This window comes from Saccopteryx leptura, chromosome 4, assembly GCF_036850995.1.
Source record: "Saccopteryx leptura isolate mSacLep1 chromosome 4, mSacLep1_pri_phased_curated, whole genome shotgun sequence".
NCBI lineage: Eukaryota > Metazoa > Chordata > Mammalia > Chiroptera > Emballonuridae > Saccopteryx > Saccopteryx leptura.
Window position 1 is genome coordinate 119,221,640 of NC_089506.1, and position 17,619 is coordinate 119,239,258.

The 17,619-nt window shown below is 49.0% G+C and overlaps 1 protein-coding gene across 6 annotated transcripts in view; it reads right to left on the minus strand.

Moving 5' to 3' along the window:
* BID (BH3 interacting domain death agonist) overlaps positions 1-12,460 on the minus strand; it is a 62,078-nt gene extending 49,618 nt beyond the window's left edge. For 4 of the 6 annotated variants that reach the window (XM_066381146.1, XM_066381145.1, XM_066381148.1 and 1 more), the window contains exons 1-2: positions 12,358-12,445; positions 4,190-4,334 (exon numbers count right to left, since the gene is read on the minus strand). In XM_066381146.1, coding sequence (XP_066237243.1) covers positions 4,190-4,281 — 92 coding nt within the window. In that variant the 5' untranslated portion in view covers positions 4,282-4,334; positions 12,358-12,445. Of the gene's footprint in view, positions 1-4,189; positions 4,335-12,357 lie in introns of all 6 variants that reach the window. The other 2 variants (XM_066381149.1, XM_066381150.1) reach the window with 2 other exon arrangements.
* Between the last annotated feature and the right edge of the window lie 5,159 nt (positions 12,461-17,619).

The following is a 17,619-nucleotide window of genomic DNA, read 5'->3' on the forward strand; positions in this document are numbered from 1 at the left end:
CAAGTAAGGCCCTGGTCACACTATCAATTTGTTCAATTATAGTATATCTTGGTTTATAATAAAAAAAAAAGACAGTAAAGGGGTTCAGAATGAGCGCCCCTTCCCCTCCCCAACCTGGTCACTTGGGCTTGTGGGTTAATTTGAGCTGCAGGCAATCGAGACCCTGCAGCCTCCTGAGAAATTTTTACTGCTCCCTTAAGTTTGGGGCCTTGCCCATAATAAGTGTTATCACAAGAGCAAACTTTTATGACTCATCTGCACAGGGGGACAAACATCTAATTAGTGAATGTCCACTCTCCTCATTGTGCTGTGAAGACCTCCCTGCCTCTGAAGTCCTGAAGCTCCTTCCTTCATTCTCAGTCCAGAATGCCGCGTACACTTGATTCCCCCATGTCTCTGAACCTCTCACGTGTCTGGGGTTCCCCTATGTACGTACGTAACTGGATTTGGTTATTTTCTCTTGTGACTCTGTCTCACATAGATTTCATTATTAGACCAGCTGAAAGAACCTTGAAGGGCACAGGGAAGCCTCACCCAACCTACAGCTGGTGCTGACAGTAGGACACCTCAGGGGCTGGGCACAACTCGCCCGAGCTGCTGCAATGCCCACGTCCTAGGGCCTCCAGCATGAGCTGGCAAAAGTCATTCTTGCCGAGGCAGACTCCCTGTCTGGACCTGCGGAGTGATAAGAATCTCCCTTCCCATTTCTAAATTTAGGTTAGCAGAAGAAAATATTTGTGAAACTAGTTTCTCGGGCCTACGCACTCCTGGTTACTTGGCAGGAGTCCTTGGGCATGGGCTCTGTTAACCCTGTTTTTCTCCATTGCTGTCTGGTGCCCGCCTTTCATCTTGTGTCATGTCAGGAGACCTTTTTATGACCAGTAAGAATATTTTCTCTGTGGCCCCCACTGCCCAGAGGGTGCACTGGCTGGGTGGCCTTGCTCTCTGGCCGGCCTTGCCAAGCTCTGTCCTTCCTCCCAGGGTTGGCAAAGGGAGGGCCCGCTCTCGTTCCCCACAGGCAGGACGCAGGGCACCGGCCAGGCGGTGCAGCGGGCTGCGGACCCAAGCTCAGGGAGTGGAAACGCCCCACTCAAAGGAAGAAATGCATGATTCACTGAGTTTTGGGGATACCTGTTCCGAACCCCGGGAGTAGATCTCATCAAATGAGGGTTGCACCTCCTTGCACTCTCATGTGGGGTGCTTCTTGCACCCACAGTTCTTACTGGTTTAAACTGATATCAAGATCCTACTTGTCAAGGCCAGACGATGGATCATTTGAACTGGAAAAACTTCTAAACTAAAAAGCAAGCAAGTGAAAATTCTGAGAGACCCCTCGTGTTGTTATAATGGCTAGTCAGTAGGACACCATCAACAAGGACAGGAACTAAAACAAAAATCCAAGCCTACTCAGACCCCTTCCTATTGGCCTTCAGACATTTGCAGATATTGCTTTTTAAAAAATGAGACATTGAAAGTAAAATTACCCTGCATTTAAAAAGAAAAGGCGCCTGGCCAGTGCTGACGCAGGGAATCGAGCGACACCTGGAGCGCGGAGGTCTCTGGTGTGAGAAGCCCGGGATTGCGGGCCAAGGCACATATGGGAGTGGATGCTTCCTGCTCCTCCCCCCTTCTCTCTCTTTCTCTTTTCACTCTTTAAAATCAATAAATAAAATCCCTAAAAAAGAAAAAGGAAATGAAAATCTTACTAAAAGACAACCTACAAATGTTATGTCCTAAGAATTCAGCCTGGTAATGGTCAGGTTGGAAACTCCACAATATGGCCATACAGAAGTGTGGGCTAAACTCCATTTATGGCTAGAGTCCCACCAAACTGCTGCCAACCTTCAAGAAAATTGTCAACTAAAGTCACAGTGAAAATTATGAGGAATGTGCCAATATTAGATTAGATAATTTAAAAGTGCACTAAAACTTAAGGGCTTCTGAATCAAATCATCAAAATGACATACCTATCTTTAAATACTGAAAAGGGTAAAACAGAGAGAAAACAGAAAGGGGAGTCTACAGGACATGTCCCAGCAGGATGTAAATCTTTAGGTGGTTATTAAAAAAACAATTGGGCCTGACCTGTGGTGGCGCAGTGGATAAAGTGTTGACCTGGAACACTGAGGTCGCCAGTTTGAAACTCTGGGCTTGCCTGGTCAAGGCACATACAGGAAGCAACTACTACAAGTTGATGCTTCCCAGTTCTCCCCACTTTCTCTTTCTCTCTCAAAAACAAACAAAACAAGACAAAAACTAATTGGGATGAATAGAACAAACATTGATGGGGTTAAAACAAAGGTTTTAATGTAAAACTACCAAAGGCTGAATGGGCCAAATTAACCTCTTGCCGGGCCCCAAACAGGTCCGCTCTATTACCCCCATCTGGAGAACTTTAAAGAAGCTGGATGGCAGATATGAGACCTAACCAATCATCGCTTGGGGCAGCAATCAGGCTGGTCAATCATGTTAAAAACTGACAAAGGGACTGGGTCCCTTACCTCGACCCCTTGCCAGGAACCCAAAGCCTTCTTACAGAACAGTTGATAAAACGGTCAGGGCATAGAAAAGTGAAATTTCCAGGACTCCCTGACATGGGAATTCATAAACTGTGGTACCAGAACTCAGTGGTGAAGCTCTGACTCAAGCTACAATTAGATTAAAAGAATACAGAAGTGAAAAGATTGCCCTGACCACGTGGTAGCACAGTAGATAGAACGTCTGGATGCTGAGGTCTCAGGTTCAAAACCCTGAGGTCGCCTGACCTGTGGTAGCGCAGTGGATAAAGCATCAACCTGGAATGCTGAGGTCGCCAATTCAAAACCCTGGGCTTGTCTGGTCAAGGCACATATGGGGTTGATGCTTCCTGCTCCTTCCCACTTCTCTCTCTCTCATTCTCTCCTCTCTAAAATGAATAAATAAAATCTTAAAAAACCAAAAAACAAAAAACCCCAAGGTTGCCCAGCTTGAGGGTGAGTTCACCAACCTGAGCATTGGATTATGGACATGCCTACCTGGACGCTGCTTTGAGCCCAAAGGTCACTGACTTCAGCAAGGGGTCACTGGCTCGCCCTAGGTCGCTGGAGCCCCCTTTTGTCAAGGCACGTATGAGAAGCAATCAAATGAACAGCTAAAGTAACGCAACTAAGCCCTGGCCAATTGGCTCAGCGGTAGAACATCATCAGCCTGGCATATAGAAGTCCTGGGTTCGATTCCCAGTCAGGGCACATAGAAGTGACCATCTTCCTCTCCACCACTCCCTTTTCTCTCTCCTGCCCCTCCCTTCCTATAGCCATGGCTCAAATGGTCAAGCAATTTGGCGCCGGGCGCCGAAGATGTCTCCATGGCCTCCCCTCAGATGCTGAAATAGCTCAGTTGCCAAGCAATGGAGCAGCAGCCCCTGATGGGCAGAGCATCATCCTGTAAGGAGCTTGCCAGGTGGATCCCGGTTGGGACGTATGCGGAGTCTGTCTCTCTGTCCCCTTGCCTCCCTGCCTCTCACTTAATAAAAATAAATAAATAAATAAATAAATAAAGTGATGTAACAATGAGTTGATGCTTCTCATCTCTCTCCCTATTTCTCTCTCTTTAGAAAAAAAATAAAAATAAATTAAGCAAAAAACTTGAATAGTCCAGAGAAGATATACAAAAAGCCAATGAGCACACAAAGAATGCCCAATGTTATTGGCCATTACAGAATGCTAATTAAAACCACAATGAGATGCCATTCCACAGCCACTAGGATGGCTACAGTAACATAGAAAATACCAAGTTATCACCCAGACACTGGGAAACAGGACCCCTCCCACACTGCTAGTGGGAGAGTAAGATGACGCCACTGCTCTGGGAAAGCCCGGCAGTTCCTCAGAGTCGTTAGAGTTATGGTACAGTCAGTAATTCTACTCCCACTTAAACCATTCAAGAGAAATGAAGATAGATGTCCACAGAAAACCTGGCACAGGACTATTCATAGCAGCATTACACAAAGTAGCTAAAAAGTAGAATTAACTAAAATGTTCAACTAATGAATTAACAAGTAAAATGCAGTGTATATCCCTAGGATAAAATTCTACCTGGCCATAAAAAGAAACAAAGTCCCAATGACACATGCTACAGCACAGATGGAAACATTATACTAAGTGAAATAAGACAGTCACAAAAGGCTACATATGACTCCATATATACTTACTTCCCACAAGAGGCAAGTTCGAAGACAGAGAGCAGACTCCCGCTTCTTGAGGCTGCAGGGCGAGGGGTCTGGGAGTACCTGAAAATGTGCATGGAGTTTCTTCTGAAATATTCTAAAATTAGACTGTTGTCATAGCTGTACAACTCTGTGAATATATTAAAAGCCACTTTAAATGGGTGAATTTTATGATATGGGAAATATCTCAATTAAAAATAAAGTTTAAGCCCTGGCCTGTTGGCTCAGCGGTAGAGCGTCGGCCTGGCGTGCGGGGGACCCGGGTTCGATTCCCGGCCAGAGCACATAGGAGAAGCGCCCATTTGCTTCTCCACCCCCACCCCCTCCTTTCTTTCTGTCTCTCTCTTCCCCTCCCGCAGCCAAGGCTCCATTGGAGCAAAGATGGCCCGGGCGCTGGGGATGGCTCCTTGGCCTCTGCCCCAGGCGCTAGAGTGGCTCTGGTCGCAGCAGAGCGATGCCCCGGAGGGGCAGAGCATCGCCCTCTGGTGGGCAGAGCGTCGCCCCTGGTGGGCGTGCCAGGTGGATCCCGGTCAGGCGCATGCGGGAGTCTGTCTGACTGTCTCTCCCCGTTTCCAGCTTCAGAAAAATACAAAATAAATAAATAAATAAATAAAATAAATAAAGTTTAAGGCCCCGGCTGGTTGACTCAGTGGTAGAGCATCAGCCCAGTGTATGGAAGTCCCAGGTTCAATTCCCAGTCAGGGCACACAGAAGCAACCATCTGCTTCTCCTCCCCTCCTTCCCTTCCCTCTCCCCCTCCTGTAGCCACGGCTTGATTGGTTTGAGCAAGTTGGCCCCAGAAACTAAGGATGGTTCCGTGGCCTCGGCCTCAGGTGCTAAAATAGCTTGGCTGCTGAGCCCCAGATGGGCAGCGCATCACTTGGTGAGGGCTAGCCGGCTGGATCCTGGTTGGGGCACATGCAGGAGTCTGTCTCTGCCTCCCTGCTTCTCATTTAATTAAAAAAAAAAAAAGAAAGAAAGAAAATTTAAAAGAGAGCAGCCTCAAGGAAGACAGTACAAAAATGCAGGTGCCTCAGGCCACCCCCTCACACAGCCCTGCTGCTGCAAACAGGTCCTTGGAAGTCCACCATCCTGGTGGTTAAAGGCCCCATGACCTATAGTCTCCGGCCTCCTTCACCTGCTCAGGCCCTGGGCATCTCCGGCTGGGGCAAGATGGGTTAGTAGGGAAGGAGACAGGTGTCCCACAGGCTATCCCAAAATGTCTAGGTTAGCCTCTGGCTGTCCCACTGCTTCGTTTGTTGACACTGTACAACTGCCCTCCTCTTAGAGCTTAGCTAGTGAGAAAAGATATTACCAGGCCAAGTCAGAACCTCAGCCATCCCGGGGCTGCTCTGCCACGGTTCTTCCTGGCCAGAGCCAGCAGGTGGACTGCTGAATGGAGTAGGAGGGCAAGGACGCCACCAAGATAGACAGAAAGGCCTTCCACAGGAAACAACACTCCTCCCGCCTCCCAAAAAGGACCACAGAGCAGTCCGCTGGAGTATAACCAGTTCACACACTGATCAGCACCACCCCAATAAGACGCCGTGACCAGCGAAGGCCCAGTGACTCTTACTGGCCCCATGACCAGTAAGAGTCTGGGAGGTTAGATATCTATCACCCAGGTTTCCCAGAAGATAGCCCAGGGAGAAAACAAGGCTTTTCAAGAAATGAATGCCAGGGGCGAGGTGGTCCCAGAGTTGAACCAGTCTTGCCTGCCTTACTGTCTGGAACTCTGGGTGTAACCCAGAAACGGAGACGTTCACAAGGCTGGGGCAGGTGTGGTGGGCTAGAGAGTCCCTGGGCCTGCCAGCTCTGGCCAAGCCACCACCTCACAGCCCCACAGCAGCCCCGTCCAGAGCCGGATGAGGAGATGCCTGCTGGGAAGTTCCCAGGAAGGTTCCCGTCAAGGGCAATCCATCTCCTCAATCTCAACAGAGCCTGCCTTTTTTCCAAGTCGCCTCTACTCCTCCCCTCCCAACTCCCAACCCCCGGACACAGAGGCAACTGGACCCAGAAAGGGGAGACAGTCCCAAAGGCAGTGACCTCCCCAAACAGAAGCTCAGGTTCCCCAACTGAAACCCATTGGCTAGTACTCTATTAAGAATGTACTTGCACCTGATCTCTGGTGGCGCAGTGGATAAAGCATTGACCTGGAAAGCTGAAGTTGCTGGTTCAAAACCTTGGGCTTGTGGCCTTGGCCGGTTGGCTCAGCGGTAGAGCGTCGGCCTGGTGTGCAGGGGACCCGGGTTTGATTCCCGGCCAGGGCACATAGGAGAAGCGCCCATTTGCTTCTCCACCCCCCCCTCCTTCCTCTCTGTCTCTCTCTTCCCCTCCCACAGCCAAGGCTCCATTGGAGCAGGGATGGCCCAGGCGCTGGGGATGGTTCCTTGGCCTCTGCCCCAGGTGCTAGAGTGGCTCTGGTCTCAGCAGAGCTACGCCCCGGAGGGGCAGAGCATCGCCCCCTGGTGGGCGTGGGCGTGCCGGGTGGATCCCGGTCGGGCGCATGCGGGAGTCTGTCTGACTGTCTCTCTCCGTTTCCAGCTTCAGAAAAAAAAACACAAAAAAAAACCTTGGGCTTGCCTGGTCAAGGCACAAATGGGAATTGATGCTTCCTGCTCCTCTCCTCCCCTTTCTCTCTTTCTTTCTCTTCCTTTCTCTCTCTCTCTCTCAAAACGAATAATAATAATAATAATAATAATAAAAGCATGTACTCGCTGACACTGCCTGGGCTGCTGGTGGGCATGGCTCATTCACTCAGCTGGCCTTCTCCAGATTTGAGGCACACTGCTGCTGCTTCAGGCCTGGTGTTATTCTCATAGCACCAGAGGTCCTCAGCTCCGGTCTCTCCTGCACTCACCCCCAGGAGGGGCAAAGGCTGCTGCCTCCCAGGTGCCTCATGCCTCAGCCCCCTTCCTACTCCCACCAACTACTCCTCTTTGTGCACGCCTCCCTGACACTGAGTTCCTACCCTGTCCTGTTCACCTGCTGCCCCAGCCCTTAACTAGGCTCTTGTCCACCCTACCCTCCAGCTCTGACTACAGCTGGCCTTCCCTAGAGTAACAAACCTAAATGCCAGAAAACCAGCTCAACTCCCTACCTCTCCATGGCAAGGCAGTATGTTAAAAGACCCACATACTGGCCCTGCCTGGTTGGCTCAGTGGTAGAGCATCGGCCTGGCGTATGGGAGTCCCGGGTTCAATTCCTGGCCAGGGCACACAGGAGAGGTGCCCATCTGCTTCTCCACCCCTCCCCCTCTCCTTCCTCTCTGTCTCTCTCTTCCCCTCCCGCAGCCAAGGCTCCATTGGAGCAAAGTTTGCCCGGGCGCTGAGGATGGCTCTGTGGTCTCTGCCTCAGGCTCTAGAATGGCTCTGACTGTGGCAGAGCGACGCCCCAAGATGGGCAGAGCATCGCCCCCTGGTGGGCATGCCGGGTGGATCCCGGTCGGGCGCATGCGGGAGTCTGTCTGACTGCCTCCCTGTTTCCAACTTCAGAAAAATACAAAAAAAAAAAAAAAAGAAAGAAAGAAAAGACCCACATACTCGTTGCTCATAGAGGGATTTTCTGAAGGTGAACAGGCAGTGGCAGAGGGGTCACAGCTAGGTCTGCACCTGCCACATGACCTCACTTCCTCCATCTGTAAAAAAGGACACTCCTGCTTCGTGGGATCAAACAAGATAACAGGGTAAGTACCCAATATATAATGGTCACTCACAGATCTCTCTCTCCACTGTATGTGTGTGCATGCATGTGCATGTGTTGGGGCACTTCCAAGCAGAAGCTCTTGGGACACAGCTAGTCCTGGACCCAGGGCTGCAGTGCCCTGAATGTTTGAACAAACATGAGCACATATGTGAGAAACACCCTGCCATGCATGTTTCACATCTATAGAACATCACAGAATTAGCATGAGAATTATTTATTTATTTATTTTTTACAGAGACAGAGAGTGAGTCAGAGAGAGGGATAGACAGGGACAGACAGACAGGAACGGAGAGATGAGAAGCATCAATCATTAGTTTTTCATTGCGCGTTGCAACACCTTAGTTGTTCATTGATTGCTTTCTCATATGTGCCTTGACTATGGGCTTTCAGCAGACCGAGTAACCCCTTGCTGGAGCCAGCGACCTTGGGTTCAAGCTAGTGGGATTTTGCTCAAACCAGATGAGCCCGCGCTCAAGCTGGCAACCTTGGGGTCTCGAACCTGGGTCCTCTGCATCCCAGTCTGATGCTCTATCCACTGCACCACCACCTGGTCAGGCAGCATGAGAATTAAAATGATATATATGATTATGCAAATTAAACCAAGTCCAGATGCGGAGGCCCGCCGGTTGGCCTCAGAGCTCAGGGCCGAGGGTCCACATAGGGACTAGCGTGGGGAAATTAAGCAGCGTGCCTCCCTGCACACACTCAGCATTGGGGACTGTAGCTCTGGACCCGGGCCACAGCTCTCACTGCCCTTTCTCTGAAGAAACAGGGTTCGTTAAGCACATGCACACACAAGGTGAGCCGCTGACCTGCCCACTGGTCAGCACAGCCACAGCAGAGTATATTAACTGCCAGCTGGGGCTTCCCGTCCAGACCAAGCAGAAGCAACCCGGGCATGGAGCTTCACAAAAAGCTCCACGGTGACCCCGGTATCCTGGACCCAGCCGACAGACTTCTTTCTCCATAGTGGCTGCTCTACTTCCGTGCAGCCCTCTCCTGGTCACCCACAGTCTCCTACCACGGCAGACCGCCTTCCAGGCGCTCTGTGGCCTGAGGCAAGCAGTCCCCCTTTAAACCTGGTTTAGGACTCCAAAGGCACTTTTCCTTTTAAAGTTACACCTCTGGCACCACTTCCACCAACTTGAAACTGACAGTATTGCTCAGGGTAAAGGCTTAAAACCACTTTGTTTTCTAAATTGAGAGCTCCTAGGACCCTGGACACACACAAATACCTACAAAAGCCAACCTAAATTTGATTTTCAAGGCAGCAGAACCTCTAAGAGTGGTTATTTTGTGCTTCATCTATGATCACGTTTGCCTAACATTTGAAACTTCCCCATTTTGGCTGATGCAGGCAGAAGGAGGACAGGGAAGCACTGAGTCGGGGCGGGGGCTGCGAGATGGTTCTTGGGGAGGCATCTCAGCGAGAGGGTCAATGACAGTGCCTTGTCTGTGAAGCAACACCCTCTCCCGTGCACACCACCATCGCCTGTCACCTGGGCTACCTTCAAGGGAGGGGAACCGCAGAAAGAACATGGTCCCTCTCTGTTTCTCACCCTCAACATCAAACAGGTATGAGGTGCAAAGGTGGAGGGCTCTATCTGGGGAACGGAGCAGTGAAGGCTGGGAATCCACACAGAGCAGTGTAATGGTTAGAGCTGGGACTCCAGAGTCTGACTCCCTCAGTGGTGACCCTGGGCAGCCTCTCCATGCCTCAGGTTCCCCAACTGAACAGGCATAACCTAGTCTCTGATTGCCGTGAGGTCCAAACAAGCTCTGTGAGTGCATCTGACTCGCACACTCATGCTCATGGTTGAGCATCACAATCCTCAGTTGTCTCTTTCAGACCTAATGGTGGCTCCGGGCAAGAATGCATGTGGCTTCTGGGGGGTGGCCGACCAAGTGGTGCTGCAAATCAGATTCCGTGTATGGAAGGCCCAATGTGGTGGGCAGCCGGGCTTGCGGGCACTCCAGGCCTGTGCTGCACTTCACCGCCCCAGCCTGGCAAATGGTCACCAAAGGTGCATCCACAGGAAGCACGTCCCATAGCCACAATTCTACAGTGAGGATTCTCATGGGACAACAGTCCAGAGCCAGCATCCTGGGACTACCACCAGGATACACAGTCCTCGATTAACACAGCTGTGTGGCTTTGAGAGCTGTCAAGAGTTAGTCTCTTGCCCAGTCCCTAGTCCCTCCACTTTGCACTGGACAGAAAGAGAATGTCACTTCTGCAGGGTCAAGACTCCTCCTTAGAAGGCCTGCTCCATCATCAAATATCGTTCTTCCCCTGTATGCCCTCATCCTTCCTGAGTCCAGGCACCTAGGCACTGCTGGGGCTCCTGGACAGAGCCTCTACTTGTTCCAATTAGTCTCCCAGGTTGGCCAAGGCTGTGAGCTTCCCTGGGCAAGGCCTTACAGCAGAGTATGCAGTGCCCTTTCAAGCTGGAGACACCCCTTTCCCATCTAGACAACCCTCACCCAGCATCCCCTGCAGTGTCTGGAGTGCACCCATTTCTCTCCTGTCGCTGGCAGCTCCCATTCATCCTTCTATATATATATAGAGTCTGCCTCACACAGCCTAACCTCAAACAAAACTAAGGCTATCTGGAAGGGGACTAGAGGATGGGTGAAAAAGGGAAAGTGATTGAGAAGTACAATTAGTATTCAATAGTTACAGAATAGTCATGGGGCTATAAGATACAGCACAGGAAATAGAGTCAATAATATTGTAATAACAATGTAGGGTGCCAGGTGGGTCCTGGAAATATCAGAGAGGGTGCTCTAAAGTTTGAGTGTCTAACCCTATGCTGTACACCTGAAACTAATACAAAGTAATATTGAAGGGAAACTGTGATTGGAAAAAAAAAAAAAAAGAACAGCAACCAACCCCATGTTCCCACAGCTCTCTGCACCAGGCACCAACAAGGCCTGCATCCCAACAACAAACCACAGTCACCAGTGGGTCTCCATTCCCATGAGACAGCACCCCATGCTCAAGAATCCCCGTGCACAGCACAGGCACCCACAGTGCTCAGGGGAGCCTGTAAGATGTTGCCTTTAAGATCCAGCCACCAAGTGCTACACAAGTCCTCCTGTGGGTGGACCCTGCATCCCCCCACCCCCAAGAGGGACAAAAAAAAGCTCACATCACACTCAGGAGGGCAGCCGGTGTCTGCTTCCTAATGATGCCTCACTGGACATCTGTCCAACTGACCTTTAAAACCAGCCGACCCCCCTCCCTCTTTCCTAGCTCTGAGACCTGACTCTCTCCCGGAACAGTTACTCCCAGTGGACTTTCAGGCCCCAAGAGGGCAGGCTCAGGCCCAGGAGAGCCCACCCCATGTTAGAGCCTGCCCTGTGCCCCAGATGGGTAAGGATGGGATGTGGAAAAACTACATCCTTCTGCAGCTCTCTCAGCTCCTTTCTTAAACAAGGCCAGCTGAGCAGCCACGAATGAGGCTGAAATTAGGCAGGAGGGGGAGGCAAGCCTGGGGGTGGAATGAGGCAGTTGCCAGAAAAGGTGAGGCACCCTACACTTGGTTCCTGTCCAACTCCTCAACCCCTCCCCGGCCCACCGGATAAAGGCCAGTCCAATTCCGGCAGGCCCAGGCCCAAACCCAAAGGCAACTCTATAGAGGCCTTAGCTGTGCCCCTGAGCCAGTCCGTCTCTGTCCCACCTTAAGCCCAGCACCGGCTGCCTCTCCCACCGGAGTGTGAATGAATCAATAAACTGCCACCACAGCATCTAGGTTACTCAGGAATTCTGGGTTCTCCCGGGGTCTTCTGGGGTCGTTGTCATTCAACAAACATTTCTACCACCAGCAGGATTTGCACATAATTTCTAACAGTTCTAAGGCACTATGAGCAGGTGTTGGGGAAAGTGCTATCTATAGACCAGAGTCCAAGGTCTGCGATTCGGTTCCGGATCCGGCGCCGAACCTGTCCATTCAGGTCGGTTTGCTCGTCTCTGGGATGAGCGGGATGTCTCAGCCCTTCCCACCTCCACCCCATCCCGCGCCATCCGCAACGCGGCGGGCTGAGCACCCCTTCCCCCACGTCCCCGCCAAATGCAGTTCACGTGGGTAAGAGGACAAGCTTCTCCCCACCCCTCACCGCCAGGGCCTCCCGGTGACGGGAGGGAGCCACCGAGCCGCGCGGGCCGTGCTCCCAGCCTCGGTCCCGCCTCGGCCCCGCGCACCCGCCTCGCCCCGTGCGCGCCCGGCGGTCCGGGCCCCGGGGGCCGCGGGGATCAGAGGCGGGAGGACCAGGACGGCCCGACGCGGGTGCGGAAGGTCAGGTACGCCCGGGGCCGTTCGTTCTCAGCTCTACTCGAGGCGCAGGCGGGCGGGGGCCACACCGGCGGGCCCCTCGCCCCGAGCAGGCGCTCCCGAGGCCGGAGCTCCGCCCAGACCCCAAGCGGGCGCCGGCGGGAGGCTACTCACCCTCCAGCAGCCGCTGAGGTTCAGCGAGGCGCCGGGCAGCGCGGGCAACGGGGAAGGAGGGCCGCCGACTTCCTCTATCTGCTGCTGGCCCCGCCACGCCCCTGGCACGCCCACCCCCCACCCCCGGCCCGTCCCCACTCCGTGTCCCCACCCCGAACCCCGCCCCCATTTCGCCCCCGCCCACACGGCCCGCGCGGCATGCCCTCTCCGCACGGAACTAGGAAGGACCGTGGAGTCTGGCTAGTGCACAGATGTTCCCAGGACTGCCCTGTGCCCGCCCACCAGAAACACTTGTGGCGCTAACGCAGGAGAAACAGGAACAGGAAAGCAAGGTTCTGGAAAGGATGAGGAAGCAAAATAGGATCAAGGAAGTTGCTATACTTGAACGCAGGAATAGAAATTGGGTCTGACCAGGCGGTGGCGCAGTGGATAGAGCTTCAGACTGGGAGGCATAGCACCCAGGTTGGAAACCCCGAGGTCTCCAGCTTGAGTGTAGGCTCATCCGACTTGAGCGCGGGGTCGCTGGCTTGAGCCACTTGGAATCACCACTAGCTCTGCTGTAGCCCCCAAGGCACATATGAGAAAGCAATCACTGAACAACTAAGGAGGTGCAAGGAAGAATTGATGCTTCTCATCTCTCCCTTCCTGTCTGTCTGCCATCTGTCCCTCTCTCTGACTCTGTCTCTGTCAAAAATAAAAATTAGCCTGACCTGTGGTGGCGTGGTGGATAAAGCCTTGACCTGGAACGCTGAGGTCGCTGGTTTGAAACCCTGGGCTTGCCTGGTCAAGGCACATATGGGAGTTGGTGCTTCCTGCTCCTCCCTACCTTCTCTCTCTCTCTCTCTCTCTCTTCTCTGAAATGAATAAATAAAATAAAAATAAATAAATAAAAATTAAAAAACAAACAAACAAAGGCCTGACCTGTGGTGGCGCAGTGGATAAAGCGTCGACCTGGAAATGCTGAGGTCACTGGTTCGAAACCCTGGTCAAGGCACATATGGGAGTTGATGCTTCCAGCTCCTCCCCCCCTTCTCTCTCTCTGTCTCTCCCTCTCTTCTCTAAAATGAATAAATAAAAAATTAAAACAAAACAAAACAAAACAAAAAACAAACAAACAAAAACGAAATAGAAATTGGGCTTTAAAAAAAAGAAGGAAGAGCCCTGGCTGGGTAGCTTAGAGCATCCCGGGTCAGGACACAAACAAGAATCAACCAGTGAATACATAGATCAGTGGGACAACAAAGTGATGTTTCTTTCTCTCTCTCAAATCAATAAGTACAGTGTGTTCGTAAAGTCATGGCGCACTTTTGACCAGTCACAGGAAAGCAACAAAAGACGATAGAAATGTGAAATCTGCACCAAGTAGAAGGAAAACACTCCCAGTTTCTGTAGGATGATGGGGCAGCATGTGCGCATGCGCAGATGATGATGTAACACCGTGTATACAGCGGAGCAGCCCATGGCCATGCCAGTCGAAATGTGGACGGTACAGAGGAAAGTTCAGTGTGTTCTGTGGCTCGCTAAATTCGAATCCGTGACCAAAGTGCAACGTGAATATCGGTGTGTTTATAACGAAGCACCACCACATAGGAATAACATTACTCGGTGGGATAATCAGTTGAAGGAAACCGGCAGTTTGGTGGAGAAACCCCGTTCTGGTAGGCCACCAGTCAGTGACGAGTCTGTAGAGGCTATACGGGATAGCTACCTAAGGAGCCCTAAAAAATCTGTGTGTGAGCCCACATCGAACTGCACTGAATAGGTATGAAACTGGGAGAGTTTTCCTTTTATTTGGTGCAGATTTCACATTTCTATCATCTTTTGTTGCTTTCCTGTGACCGGTCAAAAGTGCACCATGATTTTACGGACACACTGTATTTAAAAAAAAAAAAAGAAGAAAAAGACTGGTTGGAGATATAATCAAAAAAAATTACCTGGTTACATTAAAATAATGAAAATCACAGTGATTTTCTAATTTCTACTTATTTGTATTTTCCAATTTTTCTTTTTTTTAATATTTTTTAATTTATAAATTACAGTTGGCATACAGTATTATATTAGTTTCAGGTGTACAATCCCATGATTAGACATTTATGTAGCTTATGAAGTGATAAATCTGGTATCCATTTGACACCATATATAGTTACTACAATATTATTGACCATATTCCCTATGTGGTACTTAAATCTAGGTGACTATTCTGTAACTACTAATGTGTACTTTTTTTTTTTTCTGACAGAGACAAAGGGAGAGTTAGAGAGGGGGCAGATAGGGACAGACAAGAAGGGAGAGAGATGAGAAGCATCAATTCTTCATTGAGGCACCTTAGTTGTTCACTGATTGCTTTCTCATATGTGCTTTGACAGGGGCAGGGGGCTACAGCAGGGCAAGTGACCCCTTGCTCAAGCCAGTGACCCTGTGCTCAAGCTGGTGAGCCCATGCTCAAGCTGGCGACTTTGGGGTTTTAACCTGGGTCCTCTGCATCTCAGTCCAACGCTCTATCCATTGTGCCACTGCTTGGTCAGGCACTACTCATGTGTACTTCTAAATCCCTTCCCTTTTAACACCCGTCCCTCTTAACCCTTCCCCCATCAGGCAACCTCAAAATGTCCTCTGTATCTATGAGTCTGTTTCTGTTCTGCTTGTTTGTTTATTTTATTTTTTAGATTGCACACATAAGTGAAATAATCTGGCATTTGTTTCTGTCTGACTTATTTACTCAGCACAATACCCTCTAGGTCCATCCATGTTGCAGATGAGAAGATTTTACTCTTTTTTTATTATTATTACTGAGTCGTATTCCATTGTATATTTGTACCACTTCTTTATACGTTCATCCAGTGGTGGGATTCAAATAAGTTAACAACTGGTTCTCTGCCCTAATGACCATTTTAAATATAAAAAAAGGTATACCAAAAGGTAGTTTATTATTTCATGCATTTAATACTTAAGAACAATAAATGAGGTACTTGAAACTAGATTACCATATTTCCCCATGTATAAAATGCACCCTTTTTCAAAAAATTTTGGATCTAGCCTGACCAGGCAGTGGCACAGTGGATAGAGCATCGGACTGGGATGTGGAGGACCCAGGTTTGAGACCTGAAGTCACCAGCTTGAGCACGGGCTTATCTGGTTTGAGCAAGGCTCACCAGCTTGAGCCCAAGGTCACTGGCTCAAGCAAGGAGTCACTCAGTCTGCTGTAGCCCCCAGTCAAGGCACATATGAGAAATCAATCAATGAACAACTAAGGAGCCACAACAAAGAATTGATGTTTCTCATCTCTCTCCCTTCCTGTCTGTCCCTCTCTCTGACTCTCTCTGTCTCTGCCACATACACACACAAAAAAAAAAAAAAGAAAAAGAAAAAATAAAGATAGAAAAATTTGGGATCTTAAAACTGGGTGCATTTTATACAATGGTTGTAGTTTTTTTTTACTTATATGTCATGCTTTTTCACACTTGTTACTGGTATATTATGGTAGGTTATGTTTTGCTACATTCTGCCCAGCAATGGCTCAGAAAATATTTTCATACAGTGCTGAATTCAAGTTAAAAGTAATCCAGTTTGCAAAAGTGAATGGAAGGAGGACCATTCACTTTGATCCTCCTCTAACTGAGAAATCAATCTGAGACTGGCTACAGAAAGTAGAAACCCTACTGAAAATGCCACAGTAGAAGAAGGCCATGAGAGGCAAGTCAGCAAAATGGCCTGGTTTAGAGAGAGAATTGAAGATACGGATTGAAGAGCAAAGGGCAATTGGAATTCCTGTGTCCACAAAGATAGTTCAGCATGAGGCAGGAAGAATTGCTGATGAAAAAGAAGTTACTGATTTCAAAGGAGGACACAATTGGTGCTTCAGATTTATGAAATGGAATGGACTAAGCATGCGTACACGCACCAGATTCCTAAAAGCTATGAGCAGAAGGTCCTTGAATTACATCGTTTTGTCATTCAATGTCGGAAGACACATCAGTTTGAGTTGAGACAGATTGCAAATTGATCAATCTTATCAATTGCAGACTGTTGATAAGAAGGGGGTGAAGACTGTAACTGTGAAGACGAGTGGACTGAAAAGAGCCATTATACAGCTGTTCTAGCCAAGCTGCCTCCTATGCTGATTTTCAAACACAAAACAATGCCAGAAGAATATTCCTCGAGGAGTGATTGTCCATGTTCATAACAAGGGTTGGATGGATCAGGATGGAATGAAGATCTGGTTTGAGAAAGTGGGCTCAGGTGGGCTCTTATGCAAACCTGCCCTATTGATGCTTGATCAGTTCAGGGCACACATAACAAAAATCACAAAGAAAATTGCTGCAGAGCAAAAAACAAAACTTGCCGTCATACCTGAAGACTTAACATCCCAGCTCCAACCACTTGATGTCAGCATTAATAAATCCTTCAAAGCTGCCTGAGAGATGAATGGAACCAATGGATGAAGTCTTCTGAGGACAATTTGACACCAGCAGGGAGAGTGAAGTATCTGGGTGAAAAGATCCTGGGATAATATCAAGATTGAGATAGTTGTCAAGTCATTTAAGAAGTGTTGCATTTTAAATGCCATAAATGGAACTGCAGACAATGCAATATATGAAGATAGTGGTTTGTCATCAGACACAGATGAGGACAAGCTAATGGAAGGGAGTTTTGACAGTAATGAGTAGTTGTATAAATTTTATGATGAATAAAACTTGAGTTCAATAACTTGATGCAATACATTTTTTTCCCAAATTTTAGGCCTCAAAATTAAGGTGTGTTGTATACATGGGGAAATGATTATAAGAAAGAGTTTTAAAATATTAATGAAAAAATATTACATAACACTTGATAAAAAATAATAAAACTGTTAAAGATATTTCCATATTGCTTTTTTCTTTTTCTTTTTTTAACATTTTATTTATTCCATTTTTAGAGAGAAGAGTGGGGAAGAACAGGAAGCATCAGCTCCCATATGTGCCTTGACCAGGCAAGCCCAGGGTTTCGAACCGGCGACCTCAGCATTCCAGGATGATGCTTTATCTACTGTGCCACCACAGGTCAGGCCATATTGCTTCTTGATTGGCATCCTAACTTGCAATTTTTTTCACCTATGGATGGAATGAATATTACTACAGGTGCTTAGAATATGCTATTGTGGAGATGAATGTTAAAGAAGAGAGTAAGGAATGTTAATTTGTGATTTTCACATTGGATTGCTGCCCAGGCACTCACCTTAGAGAGAACCCTGATTACAAGTGCTATTTTAACAACTGGTTTGCT